At 37.2% G+C, this 19,076-nt stretch overlaps 5 protein-coding genes across 5 annotated transcripts; all 5 read left to right on the top strand.

Moving 5' to 3' along the window:
- The first annotated feature begins 1,363 nt into the window (after window positions 1-1,363).
- LOC137132850 (olfactory receptor 13C2-like) lies at window positions 1,364-2,299 on the top strand. The gene has a single exon (XM_067515859.1). The coding sequence runs from the start codon at window positions 1,379-1,381 to the stop codon at window positions 2,297-2,299; it is 921 nt and encodes a 306-aa protein (XP_067371960.1). The 5' UTR covers window positions 1,364-1,378.
- Window positions 2,300-4,889: 2,590 nt separating this feature from the next.
- Window positions 4,890-5,816, top strand: LOC137133245 (olfactory receptor 11A1-like). The gene has a single exon (XM_067516672.1). The coding sequence runs from the start codon at window positions 4,890-4,892 to the stop codon at window positions 5,814-5,816; it is 927 nt and encodes a 308-aa protein (XP_067372773.1).
- A 2,222-nt stretch (window positions 5,817-8,038) lies between these two features.
- On the top strand, window positions 8,039-9,001 carry LOC137132848 (olfactory receptor 4N2-like). Its single transcript, XM_067515858.1, has one exon. The coding sequence runs from the start codon at window positions 8,039-8,041 to the stop codon at window positions 8,999-9,001; it is 963 nt and encodes a 320-aa protein (XP_067371959.1).
- Window positions 9,002-11,032: 2,031 nt separating this feature from the next.
- Window positions 11,033-11,977, top strand: LOC137132847 (olfactory receptor 13C2-like). Its single transcript, XM_067515857.1, has one exon. It carries the CDS (start codon window positions 11,048-11,050, stop codon window positions 11,975-11,977), a length of 930 nt encoding a protein of 309 aa, XP_067371958.1. The 5' UTR covers window positions 11,033-11,047.
- Window positions 11,978-14,926: 2,949 nt separating this feature from the next.
- LOC137132846 (olfactory receptor 11A1-like) lies at window positions 14,927-16,847 on the top strand. The gene is made up of 3 exons (XM_067515856.1): window positions 14,927-15,860; window positions 16,485-16,618; window positions 16,740-16,847. The coding sequence occupies exons 1-3, from the start codon at window positions 14,927-14,929 to the stop codon at window positions 16,845-16,847; spliced, it is 1,176 nt and encodes a 391-aa protein (XP_067371957.1).
- Window positions 16,848-19,076: the final 2,229 nt, after the last annotated feature.

Below are 19,076 nucleotides of genomic sequence, written 5' to 3'. Positions count from 1 at the left end.
CTTGTAAAATATATCAGGGTATAAAAGTATGAATTAAGATCAATGAGATAATGCTGAAATACAACTAGGTACATTGTTTTTGCAGGAGCTCCAGGTGCAAAACTCTTAACCTAGTCAGGTGGAAATTAGACACAAAAAGAGTCGTTGGGGTGGTGGATGTGTCAGTAGAGCAGGAGATTAAAGTTTGAGTCCAGTGCAAACTGTTTGCTACTTTGTCATAACAAGTCACATGATCTGTGCTGTGTGACAAATCAATAGATTGAAGACAAACCACAACATTTTAACATCTAACATCTAACCATATATCACCCTCATCTAAGCGTTGTTTGACCAATCATTAGTGACACGTTAACTAAAGATTGGTGACTACCCTGCCAGAATTTAGTACCTGCTACTGCCAAAGTAAGTGGATGACAGTTGAAATAAAAGCCCAACCCATAACAAACAGCTAGAGGTGAAAGAAAGCTGTAGGACGTAGACACCAAGAGAGAATAGCATATAGGATTATATAGAACAACCACGTCAAAAACGATGAAACTGCAACATCTGAGCCCAGTGTCTTTTACAGTGATTGGGCACAACATTAATTACAGTTTGAAGTTGAAAATGTCAGAAAAGTTCTACCTTTTTTTTTAGGTCAAAGTTGATAGGAGTTTTACTGAAGTGCAATATAAGATAAGATGGTTCTAATGTTTTAACCACCAAATTTAAAATGAATGAGGTTTTTACAGCCGCTCAGTTAGAAGGTCGGGTTCACGTCCCAGTATGAACGTATTGTACAATAACTACAATATGTACGTTGCACTTCTCTGTAATGCTGAAACAAATAGATCCTCTTGTCAAAAACTCGCCTAGCATTCATTTCAACATTTGAACGAGTAATAATACTGCGTAATACTATGTAGTAACACTAGTGTTTAACAGTGGATATAGAGATACTGCAGATAAAGTTTGGAGTTTTAGAAAAGTAAACATTTAGGGAGTGATTGCTCAGGTTTCCAGGAGCCTGGATACAGATTTGACCGCAAATGAAGGTGTCATTATTATTACTCCTGAAAACGGGTTCAGGCCTCTGGAGTTTGATGATACTGTTTGATGAAGCCTTTAATTAGACCTATGGAGGGTGATGCAGTCTCACAGAATCATTGCAAAACTTGTTTACATGTTAGTAGTTGTTGGTGTGGGGCTTAATGAGAATCATGGAGGGTGAAGAAATCTATTCAAAATAGATAACAGAGCAGAACAGTTCACTTTGTGAAATTCTGGAGGGGGACTTCCAACAGGGTGTATGTCTAGACAGAGACATATGTTTTAACCTTTTAGGCTGATGCTGGTTAATAATCTGTCTGTTTTATACGTTTACATTTACACACTTTCAATGGAAGATGAATTAAATGCAACAATTATAACCCTAGCTGGGCATGTTGAAGTGTACAAATACAGATTTCTTTATTTTGTGATCATGTTTATAGTATATATGTTAATAATCTGTAGTAATGTATCCATCATATGCCTTGTTTTGCTTCACCACAACCTCCATGAGCCTATGTACATTTTCATTGCAGCTTTGTTACTGAACTCTATACTCTACAGCACAAACATCTTCCCAAAGCTTCTGATTGATTTTTTATCTGCAAAACAGATCATAACGTATCAAGCTTGTCTTTTCCAGTGTTTTCTTTATTACTCTCTAAGTGGCTCAGAAATGTTACTGTTGGCAGCTATGTCCTATGACAGATATGTGTCCATATGTAAACCTCTGCAATATCCAACTATCATGAGGAAAACAACAGTCAGTTTATTTCTAGCTTTAGCCTGGATTGTACCCGGTTGTCAGCTGGCAGTGCCAGTTATTTATAGTGCAAATGCTGAACTGTGTAACTTTGTGTTAAATGGCATCTTTTGCAACAATTCAGCTTACAAACTTCACTGTGTGAGTTCAAATGTGCTGTCTGTCTATGGTGTGATTGTTTTGGTAAACACCATATTTTCCCCAATGGTCTTCATACTGTTCACTTACACAAAGATACTTAGAATAACCTACCGAAGCTGTGGAGAAGTCAGGAGAAAAGCTGCACAGACTTGTTTACCTCACCTGATGGTTTTAATCAATTTTTCCTGTCTGGTTACATATGATGTTATAATAGTTAAATTGGAATCCGATTTTTCAAAAACTGTACGTTTAATAATGTCTCTACAAATGATAGTATATCATCCTCTCTTTAATCCAATTATATATGGACTAAAAATGAATGAAATTTCTAAACACTTCAAAATGTTGCTCTGTCAACACAGATAATTGTCAGAAATGACATTTGTCAGATTCTTAGATAATAATTGAAAGACACCTTTACAAACCAAAAGGAATGAGGAGCTTCCACATTCTGCTGCAGTTTGTTAAAGACTCACTAAATTACTAATTACTAATTACTCACTAAATACTAAATTCATTTTTTTTTAATGTATTTTGTTTGTATATATATAGAATGTGTGTATACTTGCTGCTGTTAACAGTAACGTTACTCCTGTCTCTTTAAGTGTAATTGAGTTGTTGAAAAGGCACTTTTGAGTTTTTGTTGAATGTGAGGCAGTGAGCTGTTACTAATAATATTAGTAATGTTAATATTTAGTTATCTAATTAATTTTTACTATTATTAATGTTCCTTGTACTTTGTTGGATAATAAACACGACTCGAGTGCGAGATGTTGTGCACTGTATTGATGATTGAGAATTTGTTTAACAGCCATAATTAAATATAATAATTATGAGGTTTTACTCTTATTATTACTCACACAGGAGTTAATTACACCCGATTACACAAATTCATAGGTCATTAAAATAACTGTTAGTTATGACTTGCTAACATTCAACCGCTGCCTGTGTTGGTGGGGTCCAGCAAAGGATGTGGGCTAAAAAGAAAGAGGAAAAGTTTTTGGGGAAAACCTGGGCTAATTAAGTTAGACTGCATCCATTAGCCACAATTTTGGAATGAGTGTTTGTGACTATAAAAACCTTTATTTTTCTTGGTGGCTATTTCTTCATGCATGTGAAAAGCAACACTAAGGGTTTTTTTCCCCACCAGGAGGGTAATATTGTTCCCAGACGTTTTGTGATGTTGTAAGAAAAGTTTTCTCAAAGTAAGTCCAGTTGCCACTGGGCAGCATTTTCTAGGAAAACCCAGACTTGTATGATTCAGAATCTTCAACATGCTCAAAAACTGCTTGTCAGGATCGTCAACTTCACTCCCCCCATCAAGACTTTTATTTTTGCAGCCTCTTCCTGTTCCTGGTCCCGTCACATTTTTCCCTGCTTAACTAATCACCGGTAATCAGTTTCACCTTGTCTCACCACTCTGTTTATACACCTCTTCAGTTCCCTCACCAAGCTGCCAGATCGTCTGCTTTCTCACCGCAGCTTTCCAGCTTTCATCTAAATCAGCTTTGCTATCTACAGTTCAGACCACGCTAAGTTTTTGACCTGACTCTGCTGCTACTTTGTTTGTGTGTAACTGCTCCCTATCGACTCTCTGTTGCCAACCTAATGAATGACCAGGATTATGAGTACTGTTATCTGCCCATGAGGGATCAAGTTTTTCACAAGCTCTTGTAACCATATGATTATAAGGTGAAGATTTAACACATCATGTCTACGTTTTGATCATGATATGTTACGTTCTTACCAAGTTATGATGATCTACTACTACTCAGATGAGTATCCACCATGTGTTCAAGTTACCTGTATCAAGGACTTCACCAAATGAATATCCGCTAAAGGATTTTTATGTTATGTTGTTAACCAAGATATTATCAGGTATTAAGGACTCCACCAGTAAATATCCGGTTTTTCATACCAATGTTAAGAACCATGTTTGTATCACGTAAGAAAATTATGGAATCCAGAACTATGAGACTGTTGCACTAGGGCACTCACTGATTAATGGGTTTTTGGAATTTCTATATTGTATCATGAATGGGATTTTGGAGTTCTCTTCATTATCATTGGAGATGATGATGATTGGAGATTCACCACGGCTACGTTCAACACGCTCACTACCAGGCCTGCCACTGTGTTACGGATCCAGACCACTACATCTTCCCCAGTGGTCCTCCCACCATTTCCTTAACCTATCTTCAAGTTACTCAACCTCACTGCATCTCAAGATTTGGCTACTCTACCAGGACCATACTCCACTCTTCCTCATGAGAGCTTTGTTTTTCCTCTAAGCTCCGCTTGTCTTCCCACAGACTTTAGTAAGTTTTTGTTTTCATGTTAAGACACCATATCCGTCAAGTTACTGTCAAGAATGTCATGTTCGTGTCCTCTTTAATAGACTAGAGTTCAGCACCATCTAGCAAGTCGGAGGACTTACTACATCCTGTTTTTGTCAACTATTATATTTTATAATAAACCTTATTTAAACTGAGCAAAAAAAAACTGTGTCAAGTGCCTCATTGGGTCCAATCTTAAAACTAATATCTTACACCGCTAGCTGGTTATTTTTCATGAGTTCTCCTTTAAACAGACACTACACCATAATCTTTAGCATAATACTTTTAGTAATATGTTAAGTAGTAGTTATAGTTTACATTATAACTACATAGTGGGTTCAGTATCCTCGTCCCTGTCTTAAACTTTTCTCAATCACTGAGGAAATCTGTTTACAACATCAGGCCTCTAGAGTTTAAGTTATTTAAATGTTAGTAGTTCTGCAGAGATTAATAAGCTCTTTGGAGAGTGAAGTGACCTTTTTAAAAGACATTTTTCAGACTCCCATTGTTCATTTATTGCTGGTTCATGCTTCAGAGTACTTTTTTTTGTTTGTTTTTTCGAATATTATTCACTTCAGGCTGTTACATATTCGAGCTGTTTATAGGTTATGTTTATCTTAATGGATGATGAAATAAATACAACGTATTTAACATTTAGTGGGCATGTAGAAGTGGACAAATACAGATATGTTTATTTTATAACTATGTTTATAATATATATAGTAATAATCTGCAGTAATTTGACTATTGTGTACCTTATATGGACTCATGAAAACCTCCATGAGCCTATGTACATTTTCATTGCAGCTTTGTTACTGAACTCTGTTCTTTTCAGCACAAACATCTACCCAAAGCTGCTAATTGATTTTCTATCTGAAATACAGATCATATCATATTCAGCCTGTATCTTTCAGTTTCAGATATTTTATTCTTTAGCAAGTTCAGAGTTCTTACTGTTGGCAGTCATGTCCTATGACAGGTATGTGTCTATATGTAAACCTCTGCAATATCCAACTATTATGAGAAAATCAACTATCAGTATTATGTTGGTCTTAGCTTGGCTTTGGCCTGCTTGTCATATTGCAGTACCAGCTGGTATGATTGCCAATGTAAAACTCTGTAGTCATCTTTTACAAGGAATTTTTTGCAACAATGTAGTTGACAAACTTCACTGTTTGATCTCAGGAGCTCGTATTGTACGTGATATGATCATACTGGTTAATGTTGCACTTCTCCCTCTGATTTTTATATTTTTTACATACACTAGGATACTTATTATAGTCTATCGAAGCAGTAGAGAGGTCAGAAAAAAAGCTGCACAGACCTGTTTACCTCACTTGATCCTTCTGATAAATTTTTCATGTTTAGGTACATATGATGTTGTTATAGTTGGACTGGAACCACATTTTCCAAAAATTGTGAGCTTAATAATGACTTTACAAATAATTTTGTATCATCCTCTTTTTAATCCAATCATATATGGACTGAAAATGAAAGAAATTTCTAAACATCTCAAGAGATTGTTCTGCAGAGTCCAAATGAATTAGTACTTACGTAAAAAGTAAGATCAGATTAGTAAGAAAAGTATAGCTGATCGTTTTTCAAGTCTTTCCAACATTTGCGCAGATACTTAAAAATGTTTCAGTTGGTATCCAAAGCAAAGAGACGTGATGTAAAAGCCACATTAAATAACATTTTTACATTAAAATACATGCTTCCAAATCATTTTGATGGTATATTGACTTGGCAAATGGCATCTCTCCTATCACCACATTGAGCTTGAATCTGTATTTTAGTCTTTAGAGTCATATAGACGCCTCTCGCGATAACTGGTTAAAGCTTCACAGCCACGGACCACAGGGTCAGTGGCTCGACTCCTGGAACTCCTTACTACATTTCAAAGTATGCCTGGGCAAGTCACTGAACCCCCAAGTTGTCCCTAGTGTCTACTGCTTAGTTTTAAGTCACTTTGGATAAAAGCATCTGCTAAATGATTAATTGTTATTGTAAGAGTGACAAAGCAAGAGACTGATCAAGAATAAAAATATTGAATTGGTCTGTACTTGTGGTCGAAAGCTAAAAGAAATGGACCCAAAACAAATGTGGGGCTGGTCTTCCTTCTGTTAGACCAGTAGGTAACTATTCATGAGCTGACTTGCTATGTTCTGTGTTATTGAAGTAGAAAAAGTTTTTGATTGTCCACACATGCTGACAGAGGTAAATGGTCTTGCACTATAGCACTCTTCTACATTATTGGTAGGCAAAGCGATGTGAACTGTTTCTTATTCACAGATTCACACTCACAATAATGCACACACTCACACACTAATGGGGGAGCTGCTATACAGCTGGCCTGCATTCAATTGCAGCAACTAATTTGGGGTTCAGCGTGTTGCTCCGGTACACCTTAACATGTGACAGGAAAAGTCGGAAATCTAATAAACAATACTAGAATTGAAAATGGACTGTTCTGCCCTCTGAGCCACAGTCACCCCAAAGGGTTGGCAAATGTAGTGAGGTTTGTAAATAACACAGTAACAAGACACAGTGAGTGGCACTGCAGGTTCTCAAGAGTACAGGGACTGAGCAATTGGGACAGAGGGGCCTTAGTAAGTCAGGTGACCAAGAACCGGATGGCTGTGTGGAGATTGGACAAACTTCCAGAATAACAATTATCAATGCAGACCTCCACCAATCTTGGTTTTATGGCTGGGCAGCAGCATCTCCTCAGTCCAAATGCATAAAATCCTTTTTGAAGAAGGACTCTGAGACTGTCAGGAAAAAGATTTTCTGGCCTAATGAAACCAAGATTGACCTGTTTGGCCCCAATTCTAAATAGTATGTCTGGAAAAATCAGGCCAGCACTCATCACCTTCACAATACCATCCCTACCATGAAGCATGGTGGTTGCAGGATCATGGTGTTGGGTTTTTTTTCAGCAGCAAAAACTGGGAGACTGGTCAGGGTTTAGGGAAAGCTCAATAGAGTAAAGTACAAAGTTGTTCTCAATGAAAACCTGTCCTAAAGCACTCAGTACCTCAGACTGGGCCAAAGTCCTAGAGTGGCCCAGCCAGAGACCTGAAGAACGCTATTGAACATCTCTAGAGAGACCTTAAAATGGCTGTTTACCAAAGGTCCCTATCTACCTGACTTAGCTTTAGAGGATTTGGCAGAATGGCAGAAAAATCCTTCAATCCAGGTGTGCAATGCTTGTTGCATTGTAATTAAAAAGACCTGAGGCTTTAATTGCTGGCAATGCTGCTTCAACAAAGTACTGAATAAAAGGTCTTAATACCAATGTACATGTGATCTATTAAATATTGTTTATTGCAAATCCTATGGATTTAGCTTTTTGGAACAAGAGCCTAGGTCTGCTGAAAATTTCTCCATCCACTGAACAGATCTGTCTATAATTTTAGACTTCTAGAGTTTGATGAGGTTGTTTACACGTTAGACTGTATCCCGGTCTGCTCTGAGTTTTCAGCAGTTTTTAGAGACTTTCTATGAACTCTGCCAAAATGTTCCCGACTTTAACAGTTTGATTAAGTTGTTTACACATTAGTTGTTTTGCTGAGTTTAATAAGCTCCATGGAGGATGAAGGAACCTGATAAAAGAAGTTTCTCAGACTCCTTTGATTCACTTTCTGAACAGTAAATTAAGACTTTTCAACAAAGGTTACCTGCTCATTCAAACCTCGGAGTACTTTGATTCACTTGTGCTTTTTTCCTACCTATTTTATTCTCTTTATATTATTCTTTCATAAGATTAATGGATGATGAATTAAATACAACATATTTAACATTTAGTGGGCATGTAGAAGTGGACAAATATAGATACCTTTATTTTATAACTATGTTTATAATATATATATTAATAATCTGCAGTAATTTGACTATTGTGTACCTTATATGGACACATGAAAACCTCCATGAGCCTATGTACATTTTCATTGCAGCTTTGTTACTGAACTCTGTTCTTTTCAGCACCAAAATCTACCCAAAGCTGCTAATTGATTTTCTATCTGAAAAACAGATCATATCATATTCAGCCTGTATCTTTCAGTTTCATATATTTTACTCTTTAGCAAGTTCAGAGTTCTTACTGTTGGCAGTCATGTCCTATGACAGGTATGTGTCTATATGTAAACCTCTGCAATATCCAACTATTATGAGAAAATCAACTATCAGTATTATGTTGGTCTTAGCTTGGCTTTGGCCTGCTTGTCATATTGCAGTACCAGCTGGTATGATTGCCAATGTAAAACTCTGTAGTCATATTTTACAAGGAATTTTTTGCAACAATATAGTTTACAAACTTCACTGTGTGATCTCAGGAGCTCGTATTGTACGTGATATGATCATACTAATTGATATTGTACTTCTCCCTCTGATTTTCATAGTTTTTACATACACTAAGATACTTATTATAGTCTATCAAAGCAGTAGAGAGGTCAGAAAAAAAGCTGCACAGACCTGTTTACCTCACTTGATCCTTTTGATGAATTATTCCTGTTTAGGTACATATGACTTTGTTATAGTTGGAGTAGAACCACATTTTCCAAAAACTGTAAGTTTAATAATGACTTTCCAAGTCATTTTGTATCATCCTCTTTTTAATCCAATCATATATGGACTGAAAATGAAAGAAATTTCTAGACACCTGAAGAAATTGTTCTCCAGAGCCACAATGAACTATTGCCAAAGTTACATGTCTCAACAATGTACTGACTGATTAATCCAGTCTTTAACAGTGTCTTTGATTATGTTAAATATACAGGTTTTAGATTGTTAGTTTCAAAAAACTGTCTTATTACACATACAGAAAATACTAACAACCACTGCTACCACAGAGAAACTGTATACTCAGTATATTTAGCTCAAAATCTGTTGCACTTAACTTCTGCAACGAGATACAAAGGACTGTTTTGAGATTCTAAGATGTTTCATGATTTTTAGGGGAAAGAAATACTTACATATGGATAGACACATTCACAAAGTAATGACTCATCTAGAAATTAAATCGACAGAAGAATGTTGAGAAAATTATAAATTTGATTTTGTATCTGTGAAACTATGGCTCAGCTTTATTTAACAGCAAATCAAACAGGTCATTTTTGATGCTGGCATGAAAAAAGTAAACCTAATATTGGATATTTTATATTTTTTATGTTTTATTCATTTTTATAACAACTTGTTTTACAATCTGTTCAGTCGAGGTACTTTCAATAGATATTCCTCAGCAAATATGCTCACCAACCTGCTGTGGTGCACTGAAGGGGACTTTTCTTTGCTTCATCTCTTCAGCATTCTAACTTTTCTCCCGTTTTTACTGAAGTACTTTTATTGTGGCAGAATGTGTTTATCTTCATATGATGTTAGTGTAGTTGGACTAGAATTTCATTTTCCCAAGAATGCATGTTTAGAAAAGACTAGTGATTTTGTATCATCCTCATTATGGGTATATATGGACTTGAAACACGTTTCTAAGAATCTGAAGAGACTATCAAGCAACAGCACTAGTTTCTCTTTATATTACAGACAAGTGATTTGTCTGTTGCTTAAATGATGTTTAATGTATACAAAACTGTAAAGAATGACTTCCAGACAAACAATATAATGATTGATCAAGTCTTCAAAAGTGTGGTTTTGTTGTAGCATGTTTAAAAAGTCAGTCAGGTTGTCTGGGAGGTCACGGGTGGCTACTTCATCTAAAATACATTTTGAGAGTCCCTGATAAAACATATCATGAAGATATGGTTCATTCCAGCTCTTTTTTTGCATCAACAGTAAGAAGGTAAGCTGTTCCAAAGAGTCAAGCACATTCAGAGAGCAGAGAGGTCACTTATGCCAATTGAGAGTGCTCTGTCAGCAATGATGAAGGCTGGAGCTCAAATAATACGGCATCATGGATCAGAAAAGCCCAGGAGCTACTAGAGTCACCAGAATATTATTTTAGGGGGCACAGCCAATGGAACGGATTGTACAGGTGGAGGTCCCAGCACTGTAGAAGGCAGTTAGTGGCCAGTGTGACTGGGAGACAAGACACAGGAAAAGAACGGGAAAATAAAATGGTAGCACCCATATAGCTGTTGAGAGAAATGATTTCTGGTCAAAGCAGAGCTAAAGAAGCAACTCACTGAAGGTGCTCTGCTATTAGATCTTCTGATCATGGAGGGAATGCGAGCTGTTCTCAGTGATATTCAGCAGGTTTTGCAGCGTGTGTGTCATTCACAACATTGTACAGCAATACATAAGCAAACCATTTACCATTTACAAAAGGCACAGATGGACAATTGACCACAACTCCATGCAGCCACATCCTAATCGGGGGCTTTGAACAAGGGGCCTTGTTAATTTGTGGCCCTCAACCTTCCTCAATGCCTAAGAAATTCTTATTGAGGTGTCTGTTAAAAAGGCCATATTATGGCAATTGTTTGATTTTAGTTATAACTTAACTGGTGTAATATCAGGAGAAAAGATTTCTCACACAGCACTAAAACATCTATCCCAGTTTGCTCTGACTTTTCAGCAAATCTCAGAGAGTTTCTACCAAAACTTTCCCGACTTCTACAGTTTGATTAAGTTGTTTACACATTAGTTGTTTTGCTGAGTTTAATAAGCTCCATTGAGGATGAAGCAACTTGATAAAGACATTTCTCAGACTCCTGTGATTCACTTCCTGAACAGTAAATGAAGACTTTCAACACAGGTTACCTGCTCATTCTGACCTCAGAGGACTTTGATTTAATTTTGTTCTTTTATCCACAGTTATTCTTTAATGGATGATGAATTAAATCTAACATATTTAACATTTAGTGGGCATGTAGAAGTGGACAAATACAGATATGTTTATTTTATAACTATGTTTATAATATATATATTAATAATCTGGAGTAATTTGACAATTGTGTACCTTATATGGACACAAGAAAACCTTTATGAGCCTATGTACATTTTCATTGCAGCTTTGTTACTGAACTCTGTTCTTTTCAGCACAAACATCTACCCAAAGCTGCTAATTGATTTTCTATCTGAAAAACAGATCATATCATATTCAGCCTGTCTACTCCAGTTTTTTCTATATTATTCTTTAGGTGGTTCAGAGTTCTTACTGTTAGCAGTCATGTCCTATGACAGATATGTGTCTATATGTAAACCTCTGCAATATCCAACTATCATGAGAAAATCAACTATCAGTATTATGTTGGTCTTAGCTTGGCTTGTTCCTGCTTGTCAGATTGGTGTAGCAACTATTTTAATTGCCAATGAAAAAATCTGTAGTCAGATTTTAAAAGGGATCCTTTGCAACAATATAGTTTACAAACTTCAGTGTGTGATCTCAGGAGCTCGTATTGTACGTGATATGATCATACTGGTTAATGTTGCACTTCTCCCTCTGATTTTTATATTTTTTACATACACTAGGATACTTATAATAGCCTGCAAAAGCAGTAGAGAGGTCAGAAAAAAAGCTGCAGAGACCTGTTTACCTCACTTGATAGTTTTAATAATCTTTTCTTGTTTGTGCACATATGATGTTATCATAGTTCAACTAGAATCACATTTTCCTAAGACTGTAAATTTAATAATGTCTTTACAAGTAATTTTGTATCAGCCTCTTTTTAATCCAATCATATATGGACTGAAAATGAAAGAAATCTCTAAACACATAAAGATATTATTCTGCAGAGCAACAGTAAGCCGATGAATTACCATTTATATCTGTTTCTCATGTCTTTAATAACTGATCAATCAAATCTCGATTTATATTATATATATGTTATATATTTTAATTGTTTGATCTCAAATAAGTGTTTAACTTTTAGTGACACTAGCAAACAAACACAAATTTAAGTAGCTGTTTCTACCACTATGAATCCGAAGCCAAGTCTTGAGTGTTTTGTTCAAAACGTGTTGCACTTAACCTTGGGATATTTTTAAAATGATGGATTAACATTGTTTCATAGAATTTGCTATAAAAACTCTGATAAAACTCTGGAAACTATAGAGTTCACCTAAGGCTGGTGAAATGTAATTATGTAGTTATGTCTAATCAAAATGTAACTGATCATATTTTAAATTGTAACTTTATGTAATCAGAAATATCTATTTATCAATTATGTCAATCTAATAAAAGAAAAAAGGAACAACAAAGTAGTTAGATGCTTTCTTAAAAGTCTATATTTTACTCACATACACAACTATGGACAATTTAGATTCACCAATTAAACTAACATGCCGGTATTAGGACTGTGGGAGGAAACAGGAGTACCCACAGGAAACCCACGCAAGCAATGAATGCAACATGCAAACTTTGTGCAGCTTTATACAGAAAGGCAACAGTTGGCTGGAAATTCAAACTCAGGACTGGGGATATTCTTTCACAACAAAACATTATTGTATAACAAAGCAGAATCATTAAAGCCATAAGTGAAGCCAAAGCAGAACATGGCACAGCCTTATTCGGAAAGGCATATGACCCTGCCCATCTGAGGACTCCTGAGCCCAGTGGGGGCAGGTAGAGCTAGGGTGGCAGTGGATGCCTGTAAAATGAGCCAGAAGGACAATGACCAAAGAGAGGAAGACAAATATTCTAAATTTGCTCTCCCCGATACCAACTCTGAAACTGCATCTATGTATCTATCTATCTGGGGCAACTGTGGCGCAGGAAGTAAAGCGGTTGTCCACCAATCCCGCAGTTGTTGGTTTGATCACCGGCTCCTCCGGTCACATGTCGAAGTGTCCTTGAGCAAGACACTGAAACCCAACTTAGTTGCTCCCGGTGAGCGTTGGTCAGTTGCATACCAGCCCCCCCATCGGTGTGTGACTGTGTGTGTGGTTGTGAGTGTGAATGGGTGAATAAGAAGCAGTGTAAAGCGCTTTGAGTGGCAATAGGTAGAAAAGTGCTACATAAGTGCAGAGCATTTACCTACCTACCTATCTATCTATCTATCTATCTATCTAGAGTCTACACAGTACTGGAAAAGCATATAGGAGAAGGAAGTATCGCATAACAACAATGTTCAGTAGCTAATGGACCTGAGGGAAGACCATAGTAACTTTCCTGAATAAGATCCACTGACTATTACAATGGTACACATATGACTACAAGAAAGACTACAACTTAATGCCTCACACATGAATCGTGGAATGCTTGGAACTATACAACATCAACATTAATAATTTATTTTATTTATAAAGCACTTTACGTTTATCGACAAATCCAAAAGTGCTACATAAGCAGATTAAAAGCCAGAATAAAACATAAAATCATGTAAAGCATAGAAACACATAAAGCATAAAATAACATATAAAAAAATTAATTTCACCATCAAGGGCAGAATTCACCTAGGAGATGCTCTGTCCCAGCTGCTGTTCTGCATAGAACTAAACCCCCTCAACCAGATCATCACCAAGACTGGTTACAAATACTCACTACTGAATGGAGCAAGATTAAGCCATCACCTCTACATGGATGAAATCAAGCTGTATCCCAGGACTGAACAAGACAATAACTTCACTGATCCACATCACTAGGATCGACAGCCAAGACATTGGCATGGCATTTGGACTGGATTAGTGTGGTCAGATGATAACAGGGAGGGAAAAAGTAGTCTGAACTTAAGCAATTGTACTACCAGAAGGAAGAAAACATGGCAGATTTTTTTTTATCATCCTCACTTTAGTTATATATTTACTTGAAAAACAGAAACTTCTAAGAATCCCAAGAGATTAGAAAGCAGATAAGCGATTTCTCTGGTGCTTGAACTATGTAACATGTAAAAATTGTAAAGAGTGAGATCAGAGTGACTGTTATAATGATTGATTGATGTCTAAAAGTTTAGTGTTCTCTTGTCACACGTTTAAAATGATGATGTCATGCTGCCGTGGTCTGGCTCTGTTACTTCCTGTCAGTCAGCGTCGCCCTCTCCATGGAGAGGTCCCCAGCACACAGTTTTCATGATCACCTTATTTCATTTGTTGATGTTACAGACTTTGATGTCTTTCCTATGATCCAAAACAGGCCAAGTAAAACACAGGTTTTTCACAGCTGGTATGTGACCAGTAGGTTGGCACAGAAAGGCACAGATGGGCTAATGACCACAACACCGGGCAGCTGCATCCACAATATTGACTTTGACCAAGGATCTTGTTGAATTATGGGCCTCACCTTTCTGAGAACATGCATATTCTTCTTGAGACAGAACACAAAAAAGCCATATCATGCCAATTCTTTGATTTTAGCAATAACTTAACAACAGGAGTCCATATCAAACAATACCAAAGTTTAAATGTGAGCAGGGAACATATAGTATAAAAAAGAAATCGCACAGCACAAAATTTTCTATCCTGTACTGCTCTGACTTTTTAGCAGTTCTCAGATACTTTCTATGAACTCTACCAAAAGTTTCTCGAACTCTACAGTTTGATTAAGTTGTTTACACATTAGTTGTTTTGCTGAGTTTAATAAGCTCCATGGAGGATGAAGGAACCTGATAAAAGAAGTTTCTCAGACTCCTGTGATTCACTTCCTGAACAGTAAATGAAGACTTTTCAACACAGGTTACCTGCTCATTTAAACCTCAGAGTACTTTGACTTTATACTGCTTTTTTCCTACCTATTTTATTCTCTTTATATTATTCTTTCATAAGATTAATGGATGAAGAATTAAATATAACATATTTAACATTTAGTGGGCATGTAGAAGTGGACAAATACAGATACCTTTATTTTATAACTATGTTTATAATATATATATTAGTAATCTGCAGTAATTTGACAAGTGTGTACCTTATATGGACACATGAAAACCTTCATGAGCCTATGTACATTTTCATTGCAGCTTTGTTACTGAACTCTGTTCTTTTCAGCACAAACATCTACCCAAAGCTGTTAACTGATTTTCTATCTGAAAAACAGATCATATCATATTCAGCCTGTATCTTTCAGTTTGAGATATTTTACTCTTTAGCAGGTTCAGAGTTCTTACTGTTGGCAGTCATGTCCTATGACAGGTATGTGTCTATATGTAAACCTCTGCAATATCCAACTATCTTGAGGAAAACTACTATCAGTATTATGTTGGTCTTAGCTTGGCTTTGGCCTGCTTGTCATATTGCAGTACCAGCTGGTATGATTGCCAATGAAAAACTCTGTAGTCATATTTTACAAGGCATTTTTTGCAACAATCTAGTTTACAAACTTCACTGTGTGATCTCAGGAGCTCGTATTGTACGTGATATAATCATATTAACTAATGTTGTACTTCTCCCTCTGATTTTCATACTTTTTACATACACTAGGATACTTATTATAGTCTATCAAAGCAGTAGAGAGGTCAGAAAAAAAGCTGCACAGACCTGTTTACCTCACTTGATCCTTTTGATGAATTTTTCCTGTTTAGGTACATATGACTTTGTTATAGTTGGAGTAGAACCACATTTTCCAAAAACTGTAAGTTTAATAATGACTTTCCAAGTCATTTTGTATCATCCTCTTTTTAATCCAATTATATATGGACTGAAAATGAAAGAAATTTCTAGACACCTGAAGAAATTGTTCTGCAGAGCCGCAATGAACCAGTGTCAAAGTAACGTGTCTCAACAATGTACTGACTAATTAATCCAGTCTTTAACAGTGTCTTTGATTCTGGTCAATAGACAAATTTAACATTGTTACTCTCAAAAACTTGTCTACCACAGAGATACTGATGTAAAATCCTTAGTAGTTTTAGCTAAACATTTTTTGCTTGTAACTTCTGCAACTTGGAAATACACAGGACTTTATTGAGATCCTGTGATCTTTAGGAGAAAGAAATACTTATATCTGGATAGATACATTCACAAACTAATGACTTGGCTAGAAATTAAAGTTACAAAAGAATTTTGACAAAATAATAAATTAGATTTTGTCTTTATTTAAATAGTTTTATAGCAAATCAAAAAAAGGCCATTTTTGATGTTGGAATAAAAAAAATGAGCTGGTATTTGATTTTTTTCAGAACATTAATGTAAACACTTGTTCTACCACCTGTTAAGTAAAGGAATTTCCCGCGGTTGATATTTCTTAACAAAGATGCTCACCGACCTGCTTTGGTCCACTGAGGACTTTTTTTTAAGCTTCCTCACTTAAACTGAAATTCTGACATTTCTCCCTTTTTTTATTGAAGCGGTTTGATTGTGTAGAATGTGTTGCTGAATTACATTTTCCTAAGAATGCAAGTTGATATTGATGATCCTATTTTCGGGCAGCTGCTCACAGCTAGAAGGTTGCACGTTTGCGCGCCGGCCGGCCATGGCCATGGCCTTTCTGTGTGTTCTCCCCTATGCTTGTTCAGGTTTCCTCTGGGTACCCCGGTTTCCTCCCACAGTCCAAAAGCATGTATGTTAGGTTAATTGTTGTATCTGAAATTGCCTGTAGCTGTGAGTGTGAATGGTTGTCTGTCTATGTATGTCTCTCTGTGCCACAGGAGCAGCCAATACCTGACAGGATCAGGCGATCTGTCCAGGGTGTACCCCGTCACTCACCTGATGACAGCTGTGATAGGCTCCAGCCCCCCGTTACTCACATAGGATAAGCGGTGATGGATAATGGATGATCCTAGTTTTAGTTATATATAGACTTGAAAGAAATTTTTAGGATTCTCAAGAGGCCATGTAGCAAGTATCAACACTAATTTCTCTTTTCATTGCCGACAAGTGATTTGTCTGCTTGAATGATTTTTAATGTAAAACCAAATGAAAAGAGTGACATCAGGATTAACAATATAATTACTGATCAAGTCTTTAACAGTGTGTGTGGCTGTTGGGCTCACTGTGCTGGCACAGTGACTGAGCAACAAACTGAAGCATTTGTTAATAATCTGGACCCAAGGAGAAACTGAGACAAAAGATGGAATTAATTGTGCTTTAATTAAATTCATAAAATTGATGAAAAGACTGGAGGGGACAGTAGGTGGCACTGGCCCGAGAAGGGTAAGTTTTATTCTGCTCTGATCTCCTGGTCAGTAGATTGCACAATCCACACTTGCATAACACACATTTCAATGTCCAATACACACTTCTCAATCTCAGTCAGAAAATAACAAATCCAAAATCCAAAATCCAAAATCCTCAATGACAAATCCAAATCCAAAATATATCCTACCGAAGCTGCTCAGGATGACCAGCTTGATATGGGACAGATGGAAGGTTGGGTGGATGATGAGCTGTCTGGGGAGCTGCAGTTTGATTGCAATGGACTTGATGATTTTTGAGATGAGTAGGGTACTGGAAAATGGACGAGGATCTCAGCTGTCTATTTGGCAGAAGGGAACCCCCTCTTCTTGTAGAAGGTGAGTTTTATATGGCTGCATGGGCTCATTACAATCAGACTGTGGAGAAAAGGAGGAATGTTGGGATGCTGGGATGGGTCTGGTAGACATATGATTGAGAATGGCTACAAATGGGGCACCAATATTCCTGTCAGGTATTGGCTCCTCCTGTGATAAGCGTATTGTGTCACTTCCTGTTTCTGCAAACTCTTGGGTTTCTGCCGAAGAACTGTTTACTGATTAATTACAGCTCTTATTTTACTTAAATAAGTGATTTCTCCACACAAGAATTAATACTTGAGTTGTGACATACAATTGTATTAAACAATCTTAGCTCCATTAGCTTAACAGTTATCTGTTAGCAATGGCTTCTCTGTCTCCCTCTGTCTCTGCTTCTCTCACTTGCTCGGTCTGTCTCACGTTCAGTTTTTCCTCTGCCTCCTTTCGTGATAATGGAATATGTAACAAGTGTAAGGTTTTTGAAGCTTTGGAGGCGAGGCTCACGGAATTGGAGCTCTGCACCCTGGAAAATAACCTAGCTAGTCAGGCCCCGGTAGCTGGTGCGGGCAGACCTGTTAGCTGTCCCCCGACAATTCCAGAGCAGCCAGGAAGCCAGTCCGGCTGGGTGACGGTTTGTAAGAGATCTAATGCTAAACAGACGCCTGATGTTCACATTTCTAATCAATTTTCCCCACTCAGCTTTGCACCCAGTGAGAAACCAACTCTGGTAATTGGCAGCTCTATAGTCAGAAACGTTATTCAAAAAGTTAGAGACTCCAGTGGCCATAGTCAAACATCTTCCTGGGGCCAGAGCGGGCGACATTTGAATTATATTTGAAACTCCTGGCTAAAGGTAAAAGTAAATATAGTAAGATTATTATTCACGTGGGAGAAAGATGAAATCAGAGAAAGATGTTAGCTAAGAAGAAGTGGGACACAGAGGACTGAAGAGAGTAGACATGAGTACAGGGAGATGCAGCGTAAGGTGAAGGTAGAGGTGGCAAAGGCCAAACAAAGAGCATATGAGGACTTGTATGTTAGGTTGGACACAATGAAAGGGAACGAAGAGTAGAAGAGGTGACTGGTGTGGAGCAGGAAGTAGCAAAGATTAGTAAGAGTGAAGTGAGGAAGACGTTGAAGAGAATGAAGAGCAGAAAGGCAGTTGGTCCTGATGACATACCTGTGGAGGTATGGAAGTGTCTAGGAGAGATGGCAGTAGAGTTTCTGACTAGTTTGTTTAACAAGATCTTTGAGAGTGAGAGGATGCTGAGGACTGGAGGAGAAGTGTACTGGTGCCAATTTTTAAGAACAAGGGAGATGAGCAGAGCTGTGGCAACTACAGAGGAATAAAGCTGATGAGCCAAACAATGAAGCAGCTCGTCTAAGGGCAGAGGTGAACATTTGTGAGCAGCAATATGGTTTCATGCCCACTTTTTACGATTTTCTGCAAGGGTGCATGGCTAATGAAATGATACGTGTGTGTCACTACTGATG

This window comes from Channa argus, chromosome 9 (assembly GCF_033026475.1).
Source record: "Channa argus isolate prfri chromosome 9, Channa argus male v1.0, whole genome shotgun sequence".
Classification (NCBI taxonomy): Eukaryota; Metazoa; Chordata; class Actinopteri; order Anabantiformes; family Channidae; genus Channa; species Channa argus.
The sequence above is the reverse complement of the archived record's forward strand: the minus strand, read 5'-3'. Positions and strand labels throughout refer to the sequence as shown.

Bases quoted from the DNA above. Each gene is read 5' to 3' on its own strand.
- LOC137132850 (XM_067515859.1), top strand. From the start codon at position 1,379: ATGGAAGATGAATTAAATGCAACAATTATAACCCTAGCTGGGCATGTT.
- LOC137132848 (XM_067515858.1), top strand. From the start codon at position 8,039: ATGGATGATGAATTAAATACAACATATTTAACATTTAGTGGGCATGTA.
- LOC137133245 (XM_067516672.1), top strand. From the start codon at position 4,890: ATGGATGATGAAATAAATACAACGTATTTAACATTTAGTGGGCATGTA.
- LOC137132846 (XM_067515856.1), top strand. From the start codon at position 14,927: ATGGATGAAGAATTAAATATAACATATTTAACATTTAGTGGGCATGTA. The intron at 15,861-16,484 runs GTAACGTGTCTC...CATTTTCCTAAG, and splicing joins CGCAATGAACCAGTGTCAAA to AATGCAAGTTGATATTGATG. The intron at 16,619-16,739 runs GTACCCCGGTTT...TCTGTGCCACAG, and splicing joins CTTGTTCAGGTTTCCTCTGG to GAGCAGCCAATACCTGACAG.
- LOC137132847 (XM_067515857.1), top strand. From the start codon at position 11,048: ATGGATGATGAATTAAATCTAACATATTTAACATTTAGTGGGCATGTA.